This window comes from Mesocricetus auratus, unplaced genomic scaffold (assembly GCF_017639785.1).
Source record: "Mesocricetus auratus isolate SY011 unplaced genomic scaffold, BCM_Maur_2.0 Super-Scaffold_100013, whole genome shotgun sequence".
Taxonomy (NCBI): Eukaryota; Metazoa; Chordata; class Mammalia; order Rodentia; family Cricetidae; genus Mesocricetus; species Mesocricetus auratus.
The window spans coordinates 79,681,934-79,705,550 of NW_024429196.1; the positions used below are offsets into that span (position 1 = coordinate 79,681,934).

The window sequence follows — 23,617 nt, forward strand, 5'->3', positions numbered from 1 at the left end:
TTACAAGTACTCTGAAACTCTTGCCCCCATGCAACTGGCACACTCTTTCCGATGCCCGGCAACTCCGTCCCTGCAGTGGTTAGCGACACACTTGACTTGGGAGGAGGACACGGCGGGGACACTACACTGGGAGCGGTAATGGGAACGAGATTGCTTTCACAACCACTGGACACCCCCCCACCCCCGGGAGAAACAAACAAAATGCCAAGAATCCTGCCAAACATTTTGTCTCATTCCTCCCTTGAGATGTGCGGAACAAAGGCAGGCTCCTGTGGGAATTCGGGTGAAGTGAACATTCCACGTTAACCCGCAGAACTTGTGCCCAGGTGTCTATACCCCACTTCCCTACAAGGATCCCAGGCTGCAGTTGGCACAGGGGGGCTCCCTAGGACCCCACGGAGCCTGTGCAGATCAAGGCGGCATCACACACACCGCACTCACTAAGAGCGCACCGCCATCAAGCACGGACGAGACCTGGTGTCATCACCTTCCCCGATACAAGGGCTTCACACCTGGCGCAGGCCAGTCCGGCCAGTGGCCCTCCCCCTGACATCGGAAAGCTCCCCCTGACATCCGAAAGCGCCAACGGCGTGGATCCCGCAGTGGGGTGTGGTGGCGGTGTCACATTGGGATCATGGCGTGTGGCCTTGGCGCTGAAAGCAGGCTCATTCACCTCTGTGTGCCCCCAGCACCCCAGGTACCCACTAACTCACATGGGTACTCCCTTGCTTGAGACACCTTTTGGTCTTGAAAGGAGGGTGACTGCCTGGAGACTTCCTATTAGCAGGGTCTCAGTTTGATGTAAAGAAGCAGCTTCTATACAGCCTGAAGAAATGAGTGTGGAGGGAAGCAGTTCCCTCGGGTGACACAAGGCAGTTGGTGTCTCAAGGCAGTTGGTGTCTCTCGCCGGCAAGCGTGTGTGTCCCTAACTGGGCGCTGCCTCCTGCCAGCTTCTATGACATAGACTCCAGCTCAGGAGCAGCTAAAACGCAAGTTACGGTGTATCTTGGATCGTTAACTGTTCCAAAAAGTTGACCGAGCCACCTGCCCTTGTTAGAAAAGATAACCTCACACAGAGACCACGGTTTTCAAGAGTATGGAACAGAGGGGGAGCCGTGGGCTGTCACGCAGTATGGAGGCTACAGTAAGGTGGAGGACGTGGATACCACCACAAGGCACCAGGGAGCAAAGGTTCTCGGGGGGGGGCTATTGCAATCCCCTTTCAGTAAGAGTCATGGGAAGAGGGGTGTCTTGTAGAATACTCAGTCACTATGAGGAACTAGTGTCCCATTCCCTATGCATAAGCCTTTTGATATCTAAATCCCAAGCCACACATGGGGATAAAAAAAAAAGGCTACATTTTTCAGGAAGTTTATTGGAGAATTTTACACTGTCAGCAAAGGAAAACCTATTGTTGGGTAGAAAACATATTCTGCAGGAAATCTAGATGATCCATTTGCATGGGTGATGGTAACGGACCTCCCAACATTGCCTTCAACACAGAGGAGAAGGGCAGCGGGGACACCCTGGCCAGCTTGATGCCTACAGACAGGACTTGGGCGGGACTCGGGTTCCCTGTGAAGCACGCATGGGGGAGATGACCATCTCAGCTTTTCCTGCAACGCCACACCTCTTAGGGGCTGTCTGCCCTTCTCCTGGGCTGCAGGACTCAGCCTTCTGCACTTGGGAGCAGGCAGCTTGGCAGCAGGAGCCACGCCTCTGTTCCTTCTGCTGAGTTTCTCCAGACCCCACGGGGGGAGGCGCAGGTGCCTGGGGACAGGGGATGACTGTCCCATGCCTGTGTCCCAGTGGTTTCCTGAGGATCACCCCGGGGTCTCTCACACACTTCTGAGCTTCAGTGTTCCTATAAAGATCGCATCTCCCTTTGATGAGGCTTGAGACCTTCACTGGTGGTGATGGGGAGCTGCCCTTGGCCAGGGACCTCTCCTGCCCTTTGTGTTTTTGTCCAGGGGACATCCACTGCAAGAAGCATTTCACCTGGCTGGTGAAATGATTTTCCGGAGGCTGCCCCTTAGGTGACAGTGCCAGGGAGGCTGTGTGTCCATGCGTTTCCTCTGGTGCCCTGGCCTGAACAGAGCGCCTCTTCCCTCTGGTTTGGGATGTCCCTAAGCCTGCATCCCCTCCACCAAGTTTTCCTGCCTCAGCTGCCAGTGGGGACTCTCTCTTGGCAGCTGGGGGACACTCCTGGTTCTGGCACTTGTCTGACTCATGTGCAGGGAACCAGGGGCCCCGCCCTGCTGACTCCATGCTGACTCCCGCAGTGGGCAAGTGCACCCGAAGCACCTGAGAAGCCACCATGTCCCCACTGGAGGGGCCCTGGCACTTGGAAGTCATTTCTCCTGAGGCTGAGGGTGGTCTGCTCTCTGAGTGCAACACGACTCCTCTGGACACCTGAGCTTTGTAGTCAGATGTCCCAGGGTTGTAGGGGGCTGACATTCCCTGCAGGGGTTGACATGTAGTCGAATCTCTCCCTGGGGAACATGGGCCCTGGGTGGATGTCAAGACCTTAGTGGGCTCTCCCTTGAGTGGCTCCGTGGACCCCTCAGCCATGGGACCGGCTCTCCAGCTTAGCCTTTCCCCCTGAGGCCCCTGTGCATTGGTGCTGGAAGCCAGTCTCTCTTCTGTGGGATCTTCTGGTCTCATGGGCAGCTCTGGGCTCTGCCTGCCACTTTGAGCTGTGCCTTTGTCTGTGAACACCTCCTTGTTCTCAGAGGCTGGCCGCACCTGGCTCACAGGGCAGGAAGCAGGGAGAGGCACTTCTTGGATGGGCGTGAAATTCAATGTCTGCATCCCGTCTCTACCAGTGCTGCTTCTTTCCGGGAACCTGGAGGACTGGACAGAATCCACCGCAGGATCTGCGTGGGAGGGAGCGTGGAACTGAGAGAGAGAGCGGGGTGGTTCCACTCTTGTCTTGTAGGACTCTAAGGATTCCTCAACTCTTTGGGGATGATCAAAGGTCATCGTGTTGTCAAATGTTTTAATGTGCTCTCCCGACAGCTCTTCTTTGCTAGCATCAAGAGCTAAACTTTGCTGGTGTTTTTTCAGTGGGTCCTCCTCACCTGCCTGATCTTTCAGCTGTCTGGGCGGTGTCTCAAATGGGGGGTCCACCTCGTTGATAGAATGCTGCCCCCTGTCTTCAGGGCCAGGGATCTTGCCTCTGCTCGTTTCTTTAGTTTTCCCGCTCATACGCTCTTGCAGAAAGGTTTCACGCATTTTCTGGTGCTGCTGGATCCATGAAGGCTTTGCAAACCTTCCAGACAGATTCCCAGGTTGAAGTTCTGGGTCTGTCTCAGTATCAGAGAATTCCCTGCTCTTTGCAGCCCCATGGGAGTCTCTCTGGAGATGGTCTTTTTGGTCTGTCCCTGGACCATCTCTCTGAACTTGCATGTCTTTCTCCTTTAGAGGGAGTGTTGCCAAGATCTCTTTGTGGAAACTTTCAGATTGGCTGATCCCGAAGCCTGATAGTTGTCTTCTGGTGTTGTGCTTATAGAGAGTGATCAGCGAGGGCCCTTGGCTGCTCCATGGCTCAGGGAACTCAGGAAGCTCTGGCTGAGGACTCATGAGTGACAGGGAATCCCGGACCCTGTGGGGCAGCCCCCAGAGGTGCTGGATGAGTCTCTTCCGGAGGTGGTGCTCCAGTTTCCTGCGGACTTCTACAGCGATGGGGAAGTCTCCAGGCAGTATGTTCTTGGGATCCCAGAGCTTGAATGACTTTCTCATCAAGGAGACCTTAGGAGGTGGGGGGCAGATGCTTTCTTGGGATCTTTGGGTCACAGTGGGTAAACCCAACAAACTTTCCAGTGTTTTTTGTAATAAGTTGTATTCCAGCCGTTTCAATTCAGATGGGCCAAGAGGCTGTGCCTCATCTGGGGGGCTATGAAAACGCACCCCGCAGACCCTAAGCTGGGATAGAGGAGAAGGTGGCAGGTCTTGGATCTGGGGTTGAGGGGCCTCAGACTCGCTGTGAGAGCCAGACTTTGTCTGAGATTCGGGCAATGTTTGCAGCCAGACGTGTTGGTCCCTCTCAGGCAAGGGCAGCAGTACTGGGTGAGTGCAGGCAGCAGATTCATTGCCTGCGGAAATCCTAGTCATCTTGTTGAAGTCGGTACATACTGAGTAACTGTTACCTGAGGCCTCAGCCTCATGCTTCAGGGATTCACTGTGTAGAGAAGGGAGGCCCCAAAAGAACTGGGCATCCTTGATTTCTGACTGGTCTTCAGAGGCCTTTGGGTGAGAGGGCTGCTGGAGTAGGTGAGGATCCCCTTTTCCATCACCCAAAAGGAGGGAGACTTCCATGTTCTGTGGACCGGCCACCGGCGCTGAGATTTTCCCTGAACTGTTTGGCGGCATTGAACAGGATTCTGTTTCCTCTTCCTTATGTTCAGAGGCAGTGAGGTCAGTTCCTACTTCCTCTTGCCTTTTGGAGAGCGGCAACACTTCAGGGGTGGGAGACAAACTGTTTCCAGGCTCTTCAGTGTGGGTCTTTGTAAGTCTCCGGTACGAGGCTTGGGAGCCATGGGGGTCTAGAGGTGGTTGGTTATTAATGTGTGGCAACTTAGTCAAGGGCTGGTCTTTGGCACTGGGCCAGGCCGGGGAGGGTGCTGACACAGCCTGTCCTTTACAGACAGCGCCTTTGGCTGTTGAGACATTGGGGGGCAGCTCCGTGGGGCTCTCCACAAAAGACAGGGGAGCTTCTTGCTGGAGAACCAACTGTGTTTCCTGAGTGGCGTGCAGGGCTGGAAAGGGGGCCAACGGTTTGCGTGGGGTGTGGCCCAGCAACACTGGAGGGCCTAAGGGAGGGGCGTTGAGTGGTGTAGGAGAAGGTATGCCGTCCTGAGTGGTTAGGTTAGGTGGGAGGGTGGAGAGGGGAGATGGGGAAGGTTGAAGGAGTGATTCTGAAGCTGGAGGTCCTGGTAGGCTCGAAGGGAAGCGAGGGAACAGAGTGGATGAGGGCTCCTTCGTAGAAGCTGCAGAAGCCACCTGGAACGTCGAGGCAGTACCATCTTCCAGGGGAGCCCGAGAGAGCAGGCAGCTGGCCTGATCACTCGCTTTGTTACCTACACCGCAGAGGGAATCTGGACACGGCAGCAGATGGAAGTCAGAGGGATCATACGGTTTGCCCGGGGGTCTGTAAGGAGACAGAAGTTCAGAGCGTTTAAGCCAAGTCCAGTGACTGAAAAGGAACGCCTGCTGGCCAGGGTGGAGACCCAGGGAAGGGGGACCAGGAGGTGATGGGAGGAAGAAAGGTACCTTTGCAGCGTCTTCCCTTCCTCAGTGTCTCTCCGGCCAGTGCTCCCACCTAGAAAAGCAGGACCTTATACAGACGGAAAGAGAGACAGGAGGATCACAGAGGAGTACCTTTAAGATAAACACTCAAGGGTCTGGAGAGATGGCCGGGTGGCCAAAAGCACCTGAGATTCCTCTAGAACACCTTGGGGCAGTTCTCAGTATCCACTCGGTAGCTCACAATCACCTGTAGAGCCAATTACCGGGCAAGGATGCACTGTTCTGACCCCCTGAAGGTGCCCGGCATGCATACGGTGCTCAGTACGCATTCAGGGAAAAACATCCATGCACGTGTAGTAAATAAATACATGAAACTTTTTACAAAGAAAATCACTTAAGAGAACCAGTAGAAAACGGCAGTGGTCTTGGCGGACGCTCAGAATGTCCACGCCTGTGTGGCTCCGATTGCAAGTCCTTCCGCCTGTGTTGCCCCACGTGATACTCAAAACCACCGCAGAATACACTGGCCAGTGATGGCCTCACAGGTCTGAGCTCCTGGGATGAAGCCCCGGACACAAGGGCAGGGGACATGTGACCCGTGCTCCAAAGCAGCCACTGCTCCCTCCTCCCCATCTCACAGGAGCCCCGAGGGGCTGTGTCCACTGCCCAAGACTGTCCCTGCCTCACAAGCACGAGGGAATGGGGTGGGGACTCAGACAAGTGTCTTGGGTCTGACTGTCTTCACGGGTTGCTTCTTCCTGGCTAAGGGACCACGTGTATAGCAAGTGACATCCTCAGATCACAGACCTGTAACTGCACGGAGAGGACAGGATGGGGAGCCTGGGGCCATGGGGACAAAGGCAGACACCTACCTTTCTGTGACTCCCTGGCTCCCTCGGCTTTCTCCTGCAGCTGTTAACAACAAGGGGAGAAGGAGCTCATGGTCTTACTTACCGGTTCTGTTGCTCTTCCCAAGATGCTCAGAGCTCTCCGTTACCCATGCACACCCTGAGGTCCACTGAAGAGTGAGGCGTGCTTATTTTAATGTAAGTGCGGCAGTGGCTACTGATTTTCACCCCTCCTGTGGAAAACTGAAGGACAATGTGGTGTTCTATCGAGGACAGCGTTTCCCCCAGTGCTCCTCCTGAGGCTCATGAGTCCTAGGGTCAAAGACTGGGTTCCATGCTCTCTTCAGAGACATCACCAGCATTCAGCACTGTGACCCTGCCCAGTTCAGCACGGAAGAAGTGGGGGAAGGGACACGTGATGGGGGGATGTATGTGGGGGATCACGGATCATGTGATGTGGGGATAGATCACAGATCACCTGTCAGGGGAGGCTGGCCTCATTCTGAGAACACAAGAGTGTAGCCAAGCCACCAGGACCAGCTTTGTCTTTCTCCTGGAAACCTCAGCCACACAGATAGGAAGGTGTACTGTGGGCGCCAGACAGAAACCCTTGTCCTTCCTGCATCCCTCTCATGCCCTACTAGAACAGGGGTCTCTTCTCCCTGCTCCGTCCCTCTCTCCCCTCTCCTCTCTCCTCCCCTCTCCTCTCTCCTCCCCTCTCCTCTCTCCTCCCCTCTCCTCTCTCCTCCCCTCTCCTCTCTCCTCCCCTCTCCTCTCTCCTCCCCTCTCCTCTCTCCTCCCCTCTCCTCTCCCCCCCCCAGTGTTCCATCTCAGACACCCCTCAGACAGCCAAGCTCATCCCTTAGCCAGAGAACAGAAGTGCACCTCACCAATGGAGACTCTCTCTTGAACTCACCACACTTCCTTACCTTTTGGGTGCATTTCTTTTTCCACAATGAAGGTACAGCCAGTTTCAATACCAGGTAGCAGACGTACACAAGCAGCAGCCCCAGCCCACTCAGTAAGGTGTAGTGGAGGTCGACATGACAGGAAACTGAGCCAAAGACCAGCCATGTCTCAGCGAGGCTATTGAGAGATGAGAGAATGTTCTCCATAGTGTAAACAGCATGGCTGCCTGAGGTGACTGATCCTGAGGGGGTTGGTGGGCTTGACTAGAGTGCCAGGCCTGCATCACAGAGCAGGGGAGAGTCACAAGGGTTTCTGAGGGCGGGGATGAGGGTGTGTCTTCAGCCCTTGCCCCACCCCCAGGGAGCTGGTCAGAGCTCTGCCCAACCCTGCTGCTCCCTCTTCCATCTGCTCCTTGCCTCTGTCTGCTCCATCAGCGACCCAGAGGGTGACCCATTCATTCCCCTTGCTGCTTGGAGAACTTGACTGGGGTCTCAGCAGTTCCGGTACCACACGGTGTGTGGAATTTGGTTTTTGCTCCGACGTTAACTGTCTCAGGACAGTAATGTCCACATACAGATGTTAAGTACAGAATGGCCATCTCTCCCGTTAGCACAGGTCCATGACTTGAAGTCCTTTCACACACCTTTTCAAACACCAGTTAGTAAATGTTTCCTGTGAATCAGCCCGCAGTGTCTGTTATTAGAGGTGCAGAATCAAATTGGAAAATTGACCGGGTCTTCATAAATTATCCTCAATTGGCCAAAAGATATAGGCATGTGTCTGTGTGGGAGGCATATAAATGCTCAATGCATATTAAGCTTTGTTAAACAGGAAAAAAAAAAAGTAAACTCATTCCCAAGAGCACAAGGCAGTTATAAACATCGTATATTTAGGTTTGTGGTTTCAATATGGCTTCACGCGGACAGGCTCACAAGAACATCAGATCCAAGACACCCCAGGCACCCAGGAGACCGAAGAGGGTGGGGATGGCCAGGATAGGATCCTGGTGATGAAAGAGGTTCAGTTGGGGAATGCCTGGGCTACCTGAGTTAGGGAATGTGGCGTTTCAGGTAGGTTTTTTATTCCTGTGAGCAGACATAATGACCATGGCAATTCTTTTTTTTTAATTAAGATTTATTTATTTACTATGTATACCGTGTTCTGCCAGCATGTGTGCCTACATATCCAGAAGTCGGCACCAGATCTCAGTACAGATGGCTGAGAGCTGCCTCATGGTTGCTGGGAAACGAACCCAGGACCTCTGGAAGAGCAGTTGGTGCTCTTAACCACTGAGCCATCTCCCCCTCCACCCCCTCCGCCCCTCCCCGCCCTCCTCCCATGGCAACTCTTACAAAGAGTTTTGTAGCTCACTGGTTCTGTTGCTCTCCCCAGGATGCTCAGAGCTCTCTGTTACCCATGCACACCCTGAGGTCCACCGCAGAGTGAGGTGTGCTCATTTTAACATACACGGCGGTTCAGTCCGCTGTAACCCTGATGGGGAGAACGGCCACTCAGTGCTGGTGAGAGAGCGCAGGAAGTCAACTGACTGTCCCACTGAGCGAAGCTTGAGAAACGAGACCTCAAGGCCCGCCCCCACAGCGGCACACTTCCTCTAACAAGGCCACACCTCCTAATAGTGCTCCTCTCTCTGGTTTTCTTCCAAACCACCACAGTGGGGCTCACGGCCAGATGAGATGAGAAAACAGGGCTGACCCCGGCTGGGGATAGGCATTAGTGGACCAGACTGATCTGACAGACAGCCACCTTATGTAGAATGGGACAAGGAACCACTCGGGAACACTGGAGATCGTTGCGGGGCAGGCCGACTGGGGCCACACTGAGCACTAGTGGCTGGAGGCCCATTTAGGAGAGATGGACCAGAGGGGGACATAGGCCAGGAGGTACCAGAATAGGGTGCCGTGAGGGAAGGTACGGCCAGGTAGAGTAGGGGCAGATGGAGGGTAGGACTCACGGGGTAGACTCTAAGTTGGGCAACTGGGTAGAATGGAGTCAGGTGGGGAATGTCGTGCACTGGATCACGAGGGTGAACTGGGGAACACAGCCGCCACTGCTGGCAGCATAGAGAGCATCGGGCTGGGGAACAGTGTGGTCTAGGTGCATAAGAAAGAGTTGTAAATGGGGTGCTATGGACACAATGGAGGCAGGTGGGGGGTGAAGCTGGGTTGATAAAGGTGTGTGTGTGTGTGTGTGTGTGTGTGTGTGTGTGTATGTGTGTGTGTGTGTGTCAGAGGCAGTAGGGGCAGGAGGCCGTGGGGTCAATGAGCTGGGGAGCAGAGCTCACCGAGGGGACCAGGGAAATGGGCTGGGTGAACTTTTTGAGCTGTGGGACAAGCAGAGTCACAGATGAGTCAGACGCAGTGTGATCTGGCAGCCAGGAGGTATTGGTGTAGAGGGGGCTGGGGAGGGGCAGCCTGCAGGGGAGGGACAGTGGGCATGCAGGCCGAGGTGGATAATGGGCCGCGTGGGTAGAGTAAACAGATAGCGTGAGAGAGTTGAACACTGTGGGCTGCCGGGAGAGCCCCCGGAGGACAGTGACAGGAGGGTGGAGCTGAGCTTCGCGGGAGGGCTCCCAGGACTGGGTTGGGCTGAAGAAATCAGCCCTCTGGTGCAGCTAGTGTGGCCTGGGGGAAACAGGGAAGTCTGGAGGCGCATGGCATGGACTGGGGGAGGAGTTACCGGGGGAGGGGGTGGCTGGAAAGACAGGGATGCTCTGGGGAACAGGGCAGGCTGTGGTGCCTGCAGTTGCAGTTTGGGGTGTGTTAGGAAGCAGTGCGTGCTCGATTGAAGAGGGTCTGGGTGGCGGCAGACTTAGGTGGGATGAGAAAGGGTGGACTGGCAGAAAAAAAAAAAAACAGGGCAAAAAGAATGAGCCTGCTGACCTGGAGTGGGTTGGGGAACAGCAGGTTATATTCAGTGGATCACAGGCAGACAGGTGACCCGGTATGCCAGCGATTAGAAGGAGAGATTTCGTGGAAATCTCAGGTTTTAACCTGCGTTGTTTTAACTTTGGCTCAGTGGCTGCACGTTAATCTACTGCTACTTCAGCCAGCAATGGCAACTCCCCGGCAATGGCCTGGCCGCTCAGGCCACAGCCTGGTAGGAATTCTGCTCCCACAGGCCCTGTTGCTGCCGCTAAAAGTTAGCTTTAACTAAAACATTCTATTTATAAGTAAGACCGGAGCCTGAAAAGACCGGGGTGAAAACTTGAGAGCTCAGAGAGGTTGTTGAGTAGCTGGAGTCTTCCCTCTGGTGTCTCCAAAAGACCCGTGCTTCTCCACATGACCACACCAGAAAAACCCGCTCCACCCAAATTCTCCCCCCCACCCACCCACCACCACACACTTCCTGTGTCTGTCTCTCCTGGGTGCCCGCTACATGGTCTGTGGTGGCTTCCTGACAACTAGTTGCTTACTCCACCTCCTGACTCAATGCTAATTGTATTTAGTCAATGCAAATGCAAACTTGGGGTTCACAGTGTGATCAAATACTCCCCCCCAACAAGGCAGTACAGTAGTAGGTGAAGCGGCATTAGGTGAAGGTGAATTGGTGTAAGGAGAGCCTCGTGCTCGCAGATGTGTATTCGGGGAATTTGGAATGGCAGCACACAGGGTTGTCCCTTCAAGGGAAGGAGCGTGATGCCTGTTACTCACCCAGAAGGCTGGGAAGAGGCATGCATTCCACCCTGGCGGAACTTTGCACTGTCTGGGTGGGCTGAAAGCCACACCAGACACCCTTCCCCCACCCCATCGCAAGTTTCTTCTTCTTAGCCAATCTACAGAGCCCATCTTTATGGGAGGTGTCACTTGAACTTTTTTTTTTTTTTTTTTTGGTTTTTCGAGACAGGGTTTCTCTGTGGCTTTGGAGGCTGTCCTGGAACTAGCTCTTGTAGACCAGGCTGGTCTCAAACTCACAGAGATCCGCCTGCCTCTGCCTCCCAAGTGCTGGGATTAAAGGTGTGCGCCACCAACGCCTGGCTTTTTGTTTTTAAAGACATGTGTATATGTCTTTCTCAGGATGGCCAGAGAAAGATAAGGACCGACACGTTTGCCGGGAAGGCTTGCAGACCTAGCGACCTGTGGTGGGTGCACAGGGAGACGGGTTGGGTACACTAGAGTGTGTTGAGCACCGGAGCAGGCTTCATAGGTGAGGCCGGGGTGGGGGCTGTGTCATATGGGATTAGCATGAGCTGGGGGACAGGGCACTCGCAGGTACAGGGGCCTACGCTGCTCTGAGACACTGGATTACAGAAACTGCTGTATAAACCAATCTATGCATTTTTTTAATGTCTTCAAAATGTAAGCCAAAAGATACGTTACTTTGGGGAAGAGGTTACGTTTTTATTTCCATGGAGAAATGAGAGGCTGTGGATTCATTCCAGGCCGATGTGGATCAGGTTTCATGGAGGAAGAACTCCCCCCCCCGAAAATTATGGCTATAGACATAAAGGAATGAACCCAAAGAAGCTACAGAACACACGATGTATATCTTACCTGCTGGGACATAAAACAAAACAAAAATCATCTTTGGTTAACCTGTGAACAACACACAGTCTATATCTATATTACTGTAGACATATATGGCATCTTTAAAGGCTTATGTATTTTCCGAACTATGGGACCAGACACCAAATGAAAATGGGTGGTCCAGGTGATCCCACATCTCAAAATGCCTCTGCTGCGGTCTCCTCAGAATTCTGCATCCAAAACAGCTTCCAGGCTGCTGGCTGAGATGATCCATCCTCGAAAACTAATCCAGTCAAGACCGAACAATTATTCTGATTTTTCTGAAAGTTCCCCAAAGATACCAGCGCCCACAGACAGCATCTAGAGAATGATGCCCACATTCCCAATATATGGGATATGGGTTGGTTTTTGTTATTCAATGGATGATTTGTCATTATATTTATATATGCCATTAAAAAGGGGTTTGTTACATGTTGTTATTAATCATAGTCAGAAAAGCTAAATAAAAGAGTTAAATTCAAAGATTTCTTTCTAAAGTAAAAAAGAGGGACATGACATAGGAATAATAGAGAAAAGGGTAGATTATTGAGTCTACTTTAATCCAAAAATCAACTATTAATCTCAAAATATTTTACACTTGTGTGGAATTTGGTTTATTGATAAAAATTTATAGTTATTTTTGCTATGCTGTATGTATTTTTCTACTCTTGTTTGGGGATAGTATGCTTATCCAACTCACTTAAAAATGTAATGTATAACTAAAAAGAAACAGGTTAGTGGTTAGTCATCTATAATAACCAAAAATAGTCATCTATAATAATAATCAAATTGTAGTAATATTAGGCATGTTCACAAGGTTAAACAGATATGTTTAGATAGATGGTCTTCAAACACTTCAGACACTGTATATGGCATTTAATATGTTTAATAACCTAAAGCTTCTCATGATAGTGAAACATGTCTGCTTCTGGCAGCACCGATTTACTTCAAGAGGAGTTGATGGGCAGCGAGGAACCTCTGGAAGGAGTTTGCTTTTTTCATGGCAAAAGCCAGTCATGTGGACAAAAAAGTGTCCTTGCTTTAGTTGCTACCAGTATACTGTTCAAACTGGACCAGCAGGATGCGAGAACTGCCAAACATTGCCAAGACAAGGTAGGACATGCTTCAAAATTCCCTGCTTCTCAAAAATGTCTGTAAGATATACTAAGCCTGTGGGCCAAAGTTGGATGCCCCAACATTACAGAGGAACCTTGGGTGACTGTCCGGGAAGCCAATTTGTCCCTGTTATGGGTAATACTACAACTCTCTGGGGTCTTTGATGGAATTGAAGACTAAATTGTTAAACTTACAGTTTTCCTTACTTTTTATAAAAGGTAAGTTAAATATAAAACTTCAGACCCACAAAGACAAGATAGATAATACAGTATTTTCTATAATTTTGCCAAATACAAATGGACTGGATGTTCTGACTGTAATTCCTACTTGGTAACTGTTTTTTGTTGTATATAATTGCACCATGTTGAAGTTAAAAACTTTCCTTTCTTGTTTAAACAAAGTGGGGAAATGCTGTGAAACAGTAATTGTACGCTGTTAGCATGTCTTACTCCTATTGGTTAATAAAGAGCTGACTAGTCTGTAGCTGGGCAGGAAGAAGCTAAGAATGCTGGGAAGACAAGGGCGGAGTAACGGGAGGGGAGATTCATAAGATGCAAATCGAGCGGCATGGGCGGTGCATACATGAGCTAAGCAAGTGTTGGGGCGGCACATAGATGAATAGAAATGGGCTAATTTAGGTTATAAGAGGTAGCTAAAAGCAAACCTGTGCTATCGGCCCAGTGTTTACAGATAATACGAAGCCTCCGAATGGTTATTTGGAAGAGGCTTTGGAGACACAGAGAAACTCCGCCTACACTACCCTTTGTCTGTCTCTATTGAATGGCCGTCCTTCTGTCCGTCTTCTTATCCTATCCATTGCCAATGTCTTTCTGAGTCAAACTTGCTGTGGGGAGGACAGGAAGACGTTTGTTTCCTCCACAGAGCCTTCTGGGATTGTGTTGAACAAAAAAGACCGAGAAAGCCACCATTCATTTGCCTTGTGAGAAGAAACGCTGGGCAGCACCCTGAAATTCATCTACGGGGATCATAGAAAACTAACAGGATAAGAAAAGGGAAATTGAGTATTTAAGTCATGACGCACCCCGCTATAATTATTCGTAAGTAATACCTGACGTAGCACATGTCCGTGTATGTGTGAGCGTCTTGGTCACCAGTGTGTGGCTCTATGGGAGCCATTGTAAGGAGGGAGACCTGTGAGAAAGAAGTTAGGTGACTGGGATGTACCTTGAATGGAGGATGGGGCTCTTGGCACCTGGTTTTCTGAATTTCCTTTCTGTGTATCTGTAATACGCTAGCTCCGCTACATGCCTGAAGCCACACGCCAAGGCACTGTGGAAACAAACTGTCTGAAGCTGTGGCCCCTCACATCATGACTTATCTTTCGTCTTAGGCATTTTGTCACAGAAAGAACACTAGCACACCACGATGAACCGTGTGGATACTGCCGTGTGATTTGTGGGGAAAAAGAAGCTATTTTGAATGCACGAGTCTGTTCGTCAGGAGAGTGGTGTACCAGAACCAAGACCCAAATTGTAGAGACATTCACCAGCTCCCAGAAGCACACAGCATTCCTGCATGACAAAAGGGGGTGGGAACAGGGAAACAAAAGCAGGGATGCCGAATTGAACAAGCCACAAGTCCTTTGTAGAGCAGGTATGAGTGTGGAGCACACATCCCCAGGCTCGTTTAACCCCAGGAAGAAACGCTGCTCGGATAACACATGACAGGCTCTTCAGCCTGGGATATCACCACAGGCGATTTCCTAGAGTGGGCAACGGGTAAGCAGTGAGGATCCTCACCAGTGTCTAAGGCTTTGATGCCCCTGGGCCCAACTCTGTCCCCAAGCACCCTGGGAATCACCCTCACGGCTTGCTATTAGCCAGTCCTGTCGGAGTGAATCACCAAACGCCTATGCAATTGCTGACATGGTCAGAGAGTCTTGATCATAAGTAGAGTAGGGAGAAGTCAGCGTCAAAAATAATGATGTGACTGACGATAAAGGAGTAAAGACCGACTCTTCTTGGACGTGAAAACAGTGCCCTGATTTGTCAAAGGGCCCATGTATATCTAGAGCATAATCAGCCTTTTTTTTGTTTTGTTTTGTTTTGTGTAGAGAGAAGCCTTTTCCTTGCCAGCCACTTTGTTTTTTCCCCACCAGTCGCCTGGGCTCTGCCGCGTTGTAGTCCCCAAATAACACACAAGATGCTATATTAATTATGAAGCTGTTGGCCTTGCTTGTTTCTTACTGGCTAGCTCTGACAAGTATTTATCCCATAATTGTTAATCTAAGTATTTCTCTTACCGGAGAAAAGTTCCAGACATCTTATTTCTCTGGCGGGCTACATCGTGACTCCCTGTGTTTCTCCTACCCAGAGTCCTCCTGGACTCCTAGTCCCACCTATCTTGCTTCCCTATTGGCCAACAGTGCTTTATTGACATAGACACAGGACTTCCCCATCATCTCCTCTTTTCTGTCTAAACAAAAAGAAAGGTCTTAACTTTAACATAGTCAAATTATATATAACAGAACAGCTATTAAGCAAGAACACAGTTACAATATTTTGTTCATCAACATTTAGCAAGATTTAAAGAAAATATCATCTATCCCATCCTTGTGAGTCCAAAGTCCTATATGTAACTTATGTTTTATCATAACTAAGGAAAACTATAACTATCTATTTTCAACTCCATCAAAGACCACAGAAGGATAATACATAAACACTAGGATTGACAGAGACATCTTGCTGCCTGGACAGTCATCTGAGGTTCCTCTGTAATGTTGGGACATCCATCTTCAGCTCATAGGCCACAGTGTATCCGGAAGACTTCCCAGCAAAGCAGGAAATTTAAAACTGTCCATCTGCATTGGCAGTCTGTCAGTCATTTTTCTGTGTCCTGCAGAAAGTCTCATAGACTCTTCCATGAAGCACGAACCCTGAAGGACTGTTTGAGTTCAGCAGTCACTTTCCTGTGGGTCCTGCATATCCAGTTTATACAGCAATAGTCAAGCAGTACAGGCAAGAGCAGTTTCTTGCCCAAATGGCTAATCTTGCCATGTCGAAAGCAAACTCCATAACGAGTTTCTTCAATGCCCATCTTCCTCTCAGATGTAATTGATGATGCCAGGAGCAGACATTTCTCATTATCAAGAAAAACACTAAACAATTTTAAATGCCATTTTCTGAAGGTCTTTGAAAGGTTTGAAGACTATCTATCTCAAATATATCTCTGTATATCTAGAAAACCTAACTTACCTACCTATAAGTTCTGACAATTATAAGTAACTATTTATAATCTGTATTTAATTATGCATTATGTTTTAAAAGATTAGTATAGACACAATACTTAATCAAGAGGAAAAATATATATATATCACAAAATTGACCTTGAATTTGTATCAATAAATGAAAACCATACCAATACAAAGTACTCATTTCCATACCATAATCCCCTTTTTTCTTTAAAAAGAGATTGGTTGCAATCATTAACAAATTATAAGCAACCCCATTCAAATGAAAACAAAGATTTATAAACAATATGGGGATTTGGAGGTTGCTCATTCCAAACTGCTTCGTGCTGGAAGGGGGCGCTGTTCAAACCATAGGGATCATGACAAAACTCAGAAACCTGTATAAGTCCTTATTTTCTGGGTCTGTAAGGGTGCATCATCCTAGCTGTCTCAATTGTTGGAACACCTGACCCACTGCTTCCGGGAGTCCTGGTACATCAAACCACAGAAGCCTGGAAGGAATCTCCAAAATGATGCTGCAATGATAAACGGCACACTTACTGAAAGTAAAGTAAGTATTTATTGTAGAAATTACTCATAAGAGACAAACAAGTAACCCAGATGAGCCGAGTAGTTTTCCACCGCCGGAAAGCTGGAAAAGAGGGCGAGACTCCTGCTGTTCAGTCTTTTATTCCTTCCTCCGTACACGCCCCTAGCAATGCCCAAAGTGGGCCTGGCTAGTGCCGTAGTTCACCGCCTATGTCCATATACATCTTTAGTCATGCCTAAAGTGGGTGTGGTTAGCGGTGCGGTAAACCGCCTCTGCCTCCCGAGTGCTGGGATTAAAGGCATACGCCACCACGGCCAGGCATAATCAAAGTCTTAATGCAATTAAAAGTTCAGGAGTTGCAGGGAAATACACAGTTATAGCCAAGAACACAGGATTCAGTAAGACACATTCAACATTTGTATCAGTTTTGTGATTTGACCTTGCCCCTCTGACTAAAGACATTCAGGGCTGACTCAAACGGGAACAGTTGACATTCACAAAGATAAATGAATACAATAGGCAAAGGGGATAGCCATTCTACAAATGTCACACATATGAGGCTATCTGAGTGGCCAAGGCTATGAATGTCTGGGGCAAAAACCAAATTCCACACACCGTGTGGTACCGGAACTGCTGAGACCCCAGTCAAGTTCTCCAAGCAGCAAGGGGAATGAATGGGTCACCCTCTGGGTCGCTGATGGAGCAGACAGAGGCAAGGAGCAGATGGAAGAGGGAGCAGCAGGGTTGGGCAGAGCTCTGACCAGCTCCCTGGGGGTGGGGCAAGGGCTGAAGACACACCCTCATCCCCGCCCTCAGAAACCCTTGTGACTCTCCCCTGCTCTGTGATGCAGGCCTGGCACTCTAGTCAAGCCCACCAACCCCCTCAGGATCAGTCACCTCAGGCAGCCATGCTGTTTACACTATGGAGAACATTCTCTCATCTCTCAATAGCCTCGCTGAGACATGGCTGGTCTTTGGCTCAGTTTCCTGTCATGTCGACCTCCACTACACCTTACTGAGTGGGCTGGGGCTGCTGCTTGTGTACGTCTGCTACCTGGTATTGAAACTGGCTGTACCTTCACTGTGGAAAAAGAAATGCACCCAAAAGGTAAGGAAGTGTGGTGAGTTCAAGAGAGAGTCTCCATTGGTGAGGTGCACTTCTGTTCTCTGGCTAAGGGATGAGCTTGGCTGTCTGAGGGGTGTCTGAGATGGAACACTGGGGGGGGGAGAGGAGAGGGGAGGAGAGAGGAGAGGGGAGGAGAGAGGAGAGGGGAGGAGAGAGGAGAGGGGAGGAGAGAGGAGAGGGGAGAGAGGGACGGAGCAGGGAGAAGAGACCCCTGTTCTAGTAGGGCATGAGAGGGATGCAGGAAGGACAAGGGTTTCTGTCTGGCGCCCACAGTACACCTTCCTATCTGTGTGGCTGAGGTTTCCAGGACAAAGACAAAGCTGGTTCTGGTGGCTTGGCTACACTCTTGTGTTCTCAGAATGAGGCCAGCCTCCCCTGACAGGTGATCTGTGATCTATCCCCACATCACATGATCCGTGATCCCCCACATACATCCCCCCATCACGTGTCCCTTCCCCCACTTCTTCCGTGCTGAACTGGGCAGGGTCACAGTGCTGAATGCTGGTGATGTCTCTGAAGAGAGCATGGAACCCAGTCTTTGACCCTAGGACTCATGAGCCTCAGGAGGAGCACTGGGGGAAACGCTGTCCTCGATAGAACACCACATTGTCCTTCAGTTTTCCACAGGAGGGGTGAAAATCAGTAGCCACTGCCGCCACTTACATTAAAATAAGCACGCCTCACTCTTCAGTGGACCTCAGGGTGTGCATGGGTAACGGAGAGCTCTGAGCATCTTGGGAAGAGCAACAGAACCGGTAAGTAAGACCATGAGCTCCTTCTCCCCTTGTTGTTAACAGCTGCAGGAGAAAGCCGAGGGAGCCAGGGAGTCACAGAAAGGTAGGTGTCTGCCTTTGTCCCCATGGCCCCAGGCTCCCCATCCTGTCCTCTCCGTGCAGTTACAGGTCTGTGATCTGAGGATATATATCACTTGCTATACACGTGGTCCCTTAGCCAGGAAGGAGCAACCCGTGAAGACAGTCAGACCCACGACACTTGTCTGAGTCCCCACCCCATTCCCTCGTGCTTGTGAGGCAGGGACAGTCTTGGGCAGTGGACACAGCCCCTCGGGGCTCCTGTGAGATGGGGAGGAGGGAGCAGTGGCTGCTTTGGAGCACGGGTCACATGTCCCCTGCCCTTGTGTCCGGGGCTTCATTCCCAGGAGCTCAGACCTGTGAGGCCATCACTGGCCAGTGTATTCTGCGGTGGTTTTGAGTATCACGTGGGGCAACACAGGCGGAGGGATTTGCAATCGGAGCATCACAGGCATGGACATTCTGAGCATCCTCAAAGACCACTTGCCGTTGCTCCTTAGTCCTTCTAGGGATGACTTAGCCTAATTGTTTTCTTCTAACTCTGCTTCTATGCAACCCTGGTCTACCTCTATCCCATCTAGTCCACGATCTTGCTTTTTTTTTTTTAAGGTGAGGGAACTTTCCAGAGAGCAGAGGAGAGAAGGAAGATGCAGACAGCCCAGCAAAGGTGAGGCCTTTACCTCTTTTCCTGGTTCCTCTCCTCTCCCCCCACCCCCATATATCTCTTGCTTCCAGGGATCCAAAGCATCCTGCCCTTGTCACGGGGAGGGGTAGACATAGGAACAGGGTGTGGGAGGAGGTTAGGGGACAGGTACGGACCGGGGAGGAGGTTAGCGGACAGGCACGGACTGGGGAGGAGGTTAGGGGACATGCACGGACCGGGGCGCAGTGTGAGTGCCCCCCACCCTTGTTTCCATATTGCCTGCCCCAACTGTCGCTTGAACTTCTGACCTCCTGCAGCCCCTTGGAAGAGCCGTATGGTGCCACTTGCAGGGACCGACTGCTGCATCCAGACCCCCTCTTCGACGTGTGCCACGGAACAGGTTGCGAGGTCAGCCATCTGCCCCCCCAGGCCGCCCTCGAAGATGGTGGCGCCTCTCATTCCCGCCCGGCTTCCACAGCTCCCGCGGCAGGGGCCTGCGACACGGCAAACCACCGGGGATGCCCGGTCACTCCGCAGGGGCCTTTGCCACTGGCCCCTTCCGTCCTCCGTCCTAAGCACTTTGCCCTGTTGGAAAGGTGGCTTTCCTCCTCACCACCGGGGTCGACTCCCACCTCGGGGCCTAGATTTCTACGGGACCCCATGCTGCCCCATGCACTTGTCTCGGTCACTCTTCCAACAGAGGGGGCACGAGGGGCAGAAGTGGCCCTCCCAGGGGAAACTGCTAGGCCTCCAGCCAGCAGACCCAGTGAGGTACTTGCTAACGACCCAAGGACCAAAGGCGCTGGCCAAGCCAGCCGGCCAGTGACAGACCCCTCCCAGCAGCGGCCTGCTGCTGGCCGCCTGTCTCCTTCAGATTTGGGGTACCCAGTCAACCAGCACCTCCCAGACTCCCCGGCTTCTCAAGCCTCGTTGCAGGGGGACCTTCCAGAGCCTGGCCACCTCTTGCCTCCCAACCCTGAGGCCCTGGCACGACTCAGAGGGCGGGACAAGAAGGAGGGCGATTTCCTCACGACAAAGGATAAGGACGAGAACAAAGAACCCTTTTCAAAGCCGTCCTATTTGGAGAGGCTGTCATGGGCAAAATCACGGGCTAAGGCACAGGAGCCGGCAGCCTCTCCTTCGGCAGGCAGCAAAGGGCCAGCAGCCTCTCCTTCGGCAGGTGGCAAAGGGCCAGCAGCCTCTCCTTCGGCAGGCGGCAAAGGGCCAGCAGCCTCTCCTTCGGCAGGCGGCAAAGGCGAGCCCGTGCGCCTGCAGGCCCCTCACTCGGAAGATGAGGCAGAGCCTAAACCCGCCCAGCTCTTCTGGGGCCCCCCCTCTCTGCACAGTGAGGCCTTGCCCCCGCCGGCCATGGCCTCATGCACCCATCCCTCCACGTTCAACAGTATGGCTGAAGCCTCCCTGGCTGACAGCTCCCCGCCCGTTACTCTCTCCTCCGCACCTCTGCCTGTGACTAAGAGTCAGTCACAGACCTGGCTGCAGACCCTCTCCCAGCAGCCTCATTCTCGACTGTGTGACCCTCCTGCCACCGGGGCTCCCACCCACCCTCAGGGCCACTCCCCGGTCCCTGTCTTGACCCTTTCTCCTCAGTCCCAGATCAGGATCTGCGGGGTGCGTTTTCACAGACCCCAGGGTGAAGCACGACCTCTTGGCCCACTTGAAACGCAGCACCTGGAATACAACGTCTTGAAAAAAGAGCAGGAGAGAGTCTGGGGCTTGCCCTCTTCGGTGCAAAAATCTCGGGACACGTTCTGTCCCTCACCTCCCAAGCTCTCCCTGGTGAGCCAGCCCTTCAAGTCCCACATGCCCAGGCCCATCCTTCTTGGAGACTTCCCCCTCACCGATGAGCTTCGTAAGAAGCTGGAGCACCACCTCCGGAAGAGACTCATCCAGCACCGCTGGGGGCTGCCCCACAGGATCAACGAGTCCCTGTCGCTCATGTGTCCTCAGTCAGAGCTGGTGGATTTCCCTGAGTCGGGGAGAAGCTGTGGCCTCTCATGGCTCTCTCTCTCTAAGGATCAGGAGAGCCAGGACTCACATGCCATCGTACTCAACGGGTCTGGAAAGTTTCACAGTGGGGCCTTGGAGAATCATGCCAGAGAGGAGGCTGAGGTCAAAGGGCAGACAGCGGACAGTCAAGATGTTGGCCAAAAAGGCCATGTGCAGGGTAACCCTGAGGAGGCCCCGGGGAGCAGTCCGCAATCCGACTTGAAAACAGACCACGAGCCTTGTGCAACCAGTCAGTCGAGCCTCTCAAAAGGGAGCCAGTGTCAGAAAGACTTTGCAGTTGCACTGGAACAACACCTCGACAAGAAAACGAGAGAAATCCTCGAGGGTCAGATGCCTAGCACTGTGAAAAGATCATGGCGTTCTGTCAAAGTGGCAGGACCCCCTCCTGAGACACCCCCCAGACTACTGAAAGATCTGGCACCCTTGGCACGTGAGGAGGACCCACTGAAAAAACACCAACATAGTTTGTTGATTAGTCCTAGCAAAGAAAAGATGTTGGAAGAGCACATTAAAACCTTTGGCAAGAGGATGACCTTTGGTCTTCCCCAAAGAGTTGAGGAATCCTTAGAGTCCTACAAGACAAGAGTGGAACCACCCCGCTCTCTCTCTCAGTTCCACGCTCCCTCCCACGCAGATCCTGCGGTGGATTCTGTCCAGTCCTCCAGGTTCCTGGAAAGCAGCAGCACTGGTAGAGACGGGATGCAGACATTGAATTTCACGCCCATCCAAGAAGTGTCTCTCCCTGCTTCCTGGCCTGTGAGCCAGGTGCAGCCGGCCTCTGAGAACAAGGAGGTGTTCACAGACAAAGGCACAGCTCAAAGTGGCAGGCAGAGCCCAGAGCTGCCCATGAGACCAGAAGATCCCACAGAAGAGAGACTGGCTTCCAGCACCAATGCACAGGGGCCTCAGGGGGAAAGGCTAAGCTGGAGAGCCGGTCCCATGGCTGAGGGGTCCACGGAGCCACTCAAGGGAGAGCCCACTAAGGTCTTGACATCCACCCAGGGCCCATGTTCCCCAGGGAGAGATTCGACTACATGTCAACCCCTGCAGGGAATGTCAGCCCCCTACAACCCTGGGACATCTGACTACAAAGCTCAGGTGTCCAGAGGAGTCGTGTTGCACTCAGAGAGCAGACCACCCTCAGCCTCAGGAGAAATGACTTCCAAGTGCCAGGGCCCCTCCAGTGGGGACATGGTGGCTTCTCAGGTGCTTCGGGTGCACTTGCCCACTGCGGGAGTCAGCATGGAGCCAGGGCGGGGCCCCTGGTTCCCTGCACATGAGTCAGACAAGTGCCAGAACCAGGAGTGTCCCCCAGCTGCCAAGAGAGAGTCCCCACTGGCAGCTGAGGCAGGAAAACTTGGTGGAGGGGATGCAGGCTTAGGGACATCCCAAACCAGAGGGAAGAGGCGCTCTGTTCAGGCCAGGGCACCAGAGGAAACGCATGGACACACAGCCTCCCCGGCACTGTCACCTAAGGGGCAGCCTCCGGAAAATCATTTCACCAGCCAGGTGAAATGCTTCTTGCAGTGGATGTCCCCTGGACAAAAACACAAAGGGCAGGAGAGGTCCCTGGCCAAGGGCAGCTCCCCATCACCACCTGTGAAGGTCTCAAGCCTCATCAAAGGCAGATGCGATTTTTATAGGAGCATTGAAGCTCAGAAATGTGTGAGAGACCCCGGGGTGATCCTCAGGAAACCACTGGGACACAGGCATGGGACAGTCATCCCCTGTCCGCAGGCACCTGCGCCTCCCCCCGTGGGGTCTGGAGAAACTCAGCAGAAGGAACAGAGGCGTGGCTCCTGCTGCCAAGCTGCCTGCTCCCAAGTGCAAAAGGCTGAGTCCTGCAGCCCAGGAGAAGGGCAGACAGCCCCTAAGAGGTGTGGCGTTGCAGGAAAAGCTGAGATGGTCATCTCCCCCATGCGTGCTTCACAGGGAATCCGAGTCCCGCCCAAGTCCTGTCTGTAGGCGTCAAGCTGGCCAGGGTGTCACCGCTGCCCTTCTCCTCTGTGTTGAAGGCAATATTGGGAGGTCCGTTACCATCACCCATGCAAATGGATCATCTAGATTTCCTGCAGAATATGTTTTCTACCCAACAATAGGTTTTCCTTTGCTGTCAGTGTTGATTTACCCAATAAATTTACTTAAAGTGTGTGTGTGTGTGTGTGTGTGTGTGCGTGTGTGTGTGTGTGTGCGCGTGTGTGTGTGCGTGTGTGTGTGCGTGTGTGTGTGCGTGTGTGTGTGCGTGTGTGTGTGCGTGTGTGTGCGCGTGTGTGTGTGTGCGTGTGTGTGTGCGTGTGTGTGCGTGTGTGTGCGTGTGTGTGTGTGCGCGTGTGCGTGTGTGTGTGTGCGTGTGTGTGCGTGTGTGTGTGTGTCCGTGTGTGTGTGCGTGTGTGTGTGCGTGCGTGTGTGTGCGTGTGTGTGTGTGTGTGTGCGTGTGTGTGTGTGTGCGTGTGTGTGCGTGTGTGTGTGTGTGTGCGTGTGTGTGTGTGCGTGTGTGTGTTGTCTTGCGTATGGCATGTGTTAGCACCAGAGCTGGACTCAGGGAAAGGTCCCAGCCACTTCAGCTTTTACTTTTCTTCTTCCCCTCTGTGCTTCTTCTCAAAGCTGAGCCATTTCCTGAGCCAA

The 23,617-nt window shown here is 52.1% G+C and overlaps 2 protein-coding genes across 3 annotated transcripts; one reads left to right on the plus strand and one right to left on the minus strand.

Moving 5' to 3' along the window:
- Positions 1-1,355: 1,355 nt before the first annotated feature.
- Positions 1,356-7,249, minus strand: LOC121143694 (spermatogenesis-associated protein 31D1-like). 2 transcript variants are annotated; one of them, XM_040756115.1, is made up of 4 exons: positions 7,025-7,249; positions 6,120-6,159; positions 5,272-5,320; positions 1,356-5,149 (listed from the first exon to the last, which is right to left on the minus strand). In XM_040756115.1, exons 1-4 carry the CDS (start codon positions 7,208-7,210, stop codon positions 1,543-1,545), a joined length of 3,882 nt encoding a protein of 1,293 aa, XP_040612049.1. In that variant the 5' UTR covers positions 7,211-7,249; the 3' UTR covers positions 1,356-1,542. The 2 variants fall into 2 exon arrangements, with proteins under 2 accessions (XP_040612049.1, XP_040612048.1); XM_040756114.1 differs by having other exon boundaries at positions 5,272-5,335.
- A 10,017-nt stretch (positions 7,250-17,266) lies between these two features.
- On the plus strand, positions 17,267-23,143 carry LOC121143695 (spermatogenesis-associated protein 31D1-like). Its single transcript, XM_040756116.1, has 4 exons — positions 17,267-17,491; positions 18,307-18,346; positions 18,931-18,988; positions 19,282-23,143. The coding sequence occupies exons 1-4, from the start codon at positions 17,306-17,308 to the stop codon at positions 22,955-22,957; spliced, it is 3,960 nt and encodes a 1,319-aa protein (XP_040612050.1). The 5' UTR covers positions 17,267-17,305; the 3' UTR covers positions 22,958-23,143.
- Positions 23,144-23,617: the final 474 nt, after the last annotated feature.

Excerpts from the sequence above, each read along its gene's own strand:
- LOC121143694 (XM_040756114.1), bottom strand. The coding sequence starts at position 7,210 with ATGGAGAACATTCTCTCATCTCTCAATAGCCTCGCTGAGACATGGCTG. Across the intron at positions 6,160-7,024 it reads AAAAGAAATGCACCCAAAAG|CTGCAGGAGAAAGCCGAGGG; the intron begins GTAAGGAAGTGT and ends TGTTGTTAACAG. Across the intron at positions 5,150-5,271 it reads GAAGGGAAGACGCTGCAAAG|ACCCCCGGGCAAACCGTATG; the intron begins GTACCTTTCTTC and ends GTCTCCTTACAG.
- LOC121143695 (XM_040756116.1), top strand. The coding sequence starts at position 17,306 with ATGGAGAACATTCTCTCATCTCTCAATAGCCTCGCTGAGACATGGCTG. Across the intron at positions 17,492-18,306 it reads AAAAGAAATGCACCCAAAAG|CTGCAGGAGAAAGCCGAGGG; the intron begins GTAAGGAAGTGT and ends TGTTGTTAACAG. Across the intron at positions 18,989-19,281 it reads ATGCAGACAGCCCAGCAAAG|CCCCTTGGAAGAGCCGTATG; the intron begins GTGAGGCCTTTA and ends GACCTCCTGCAG.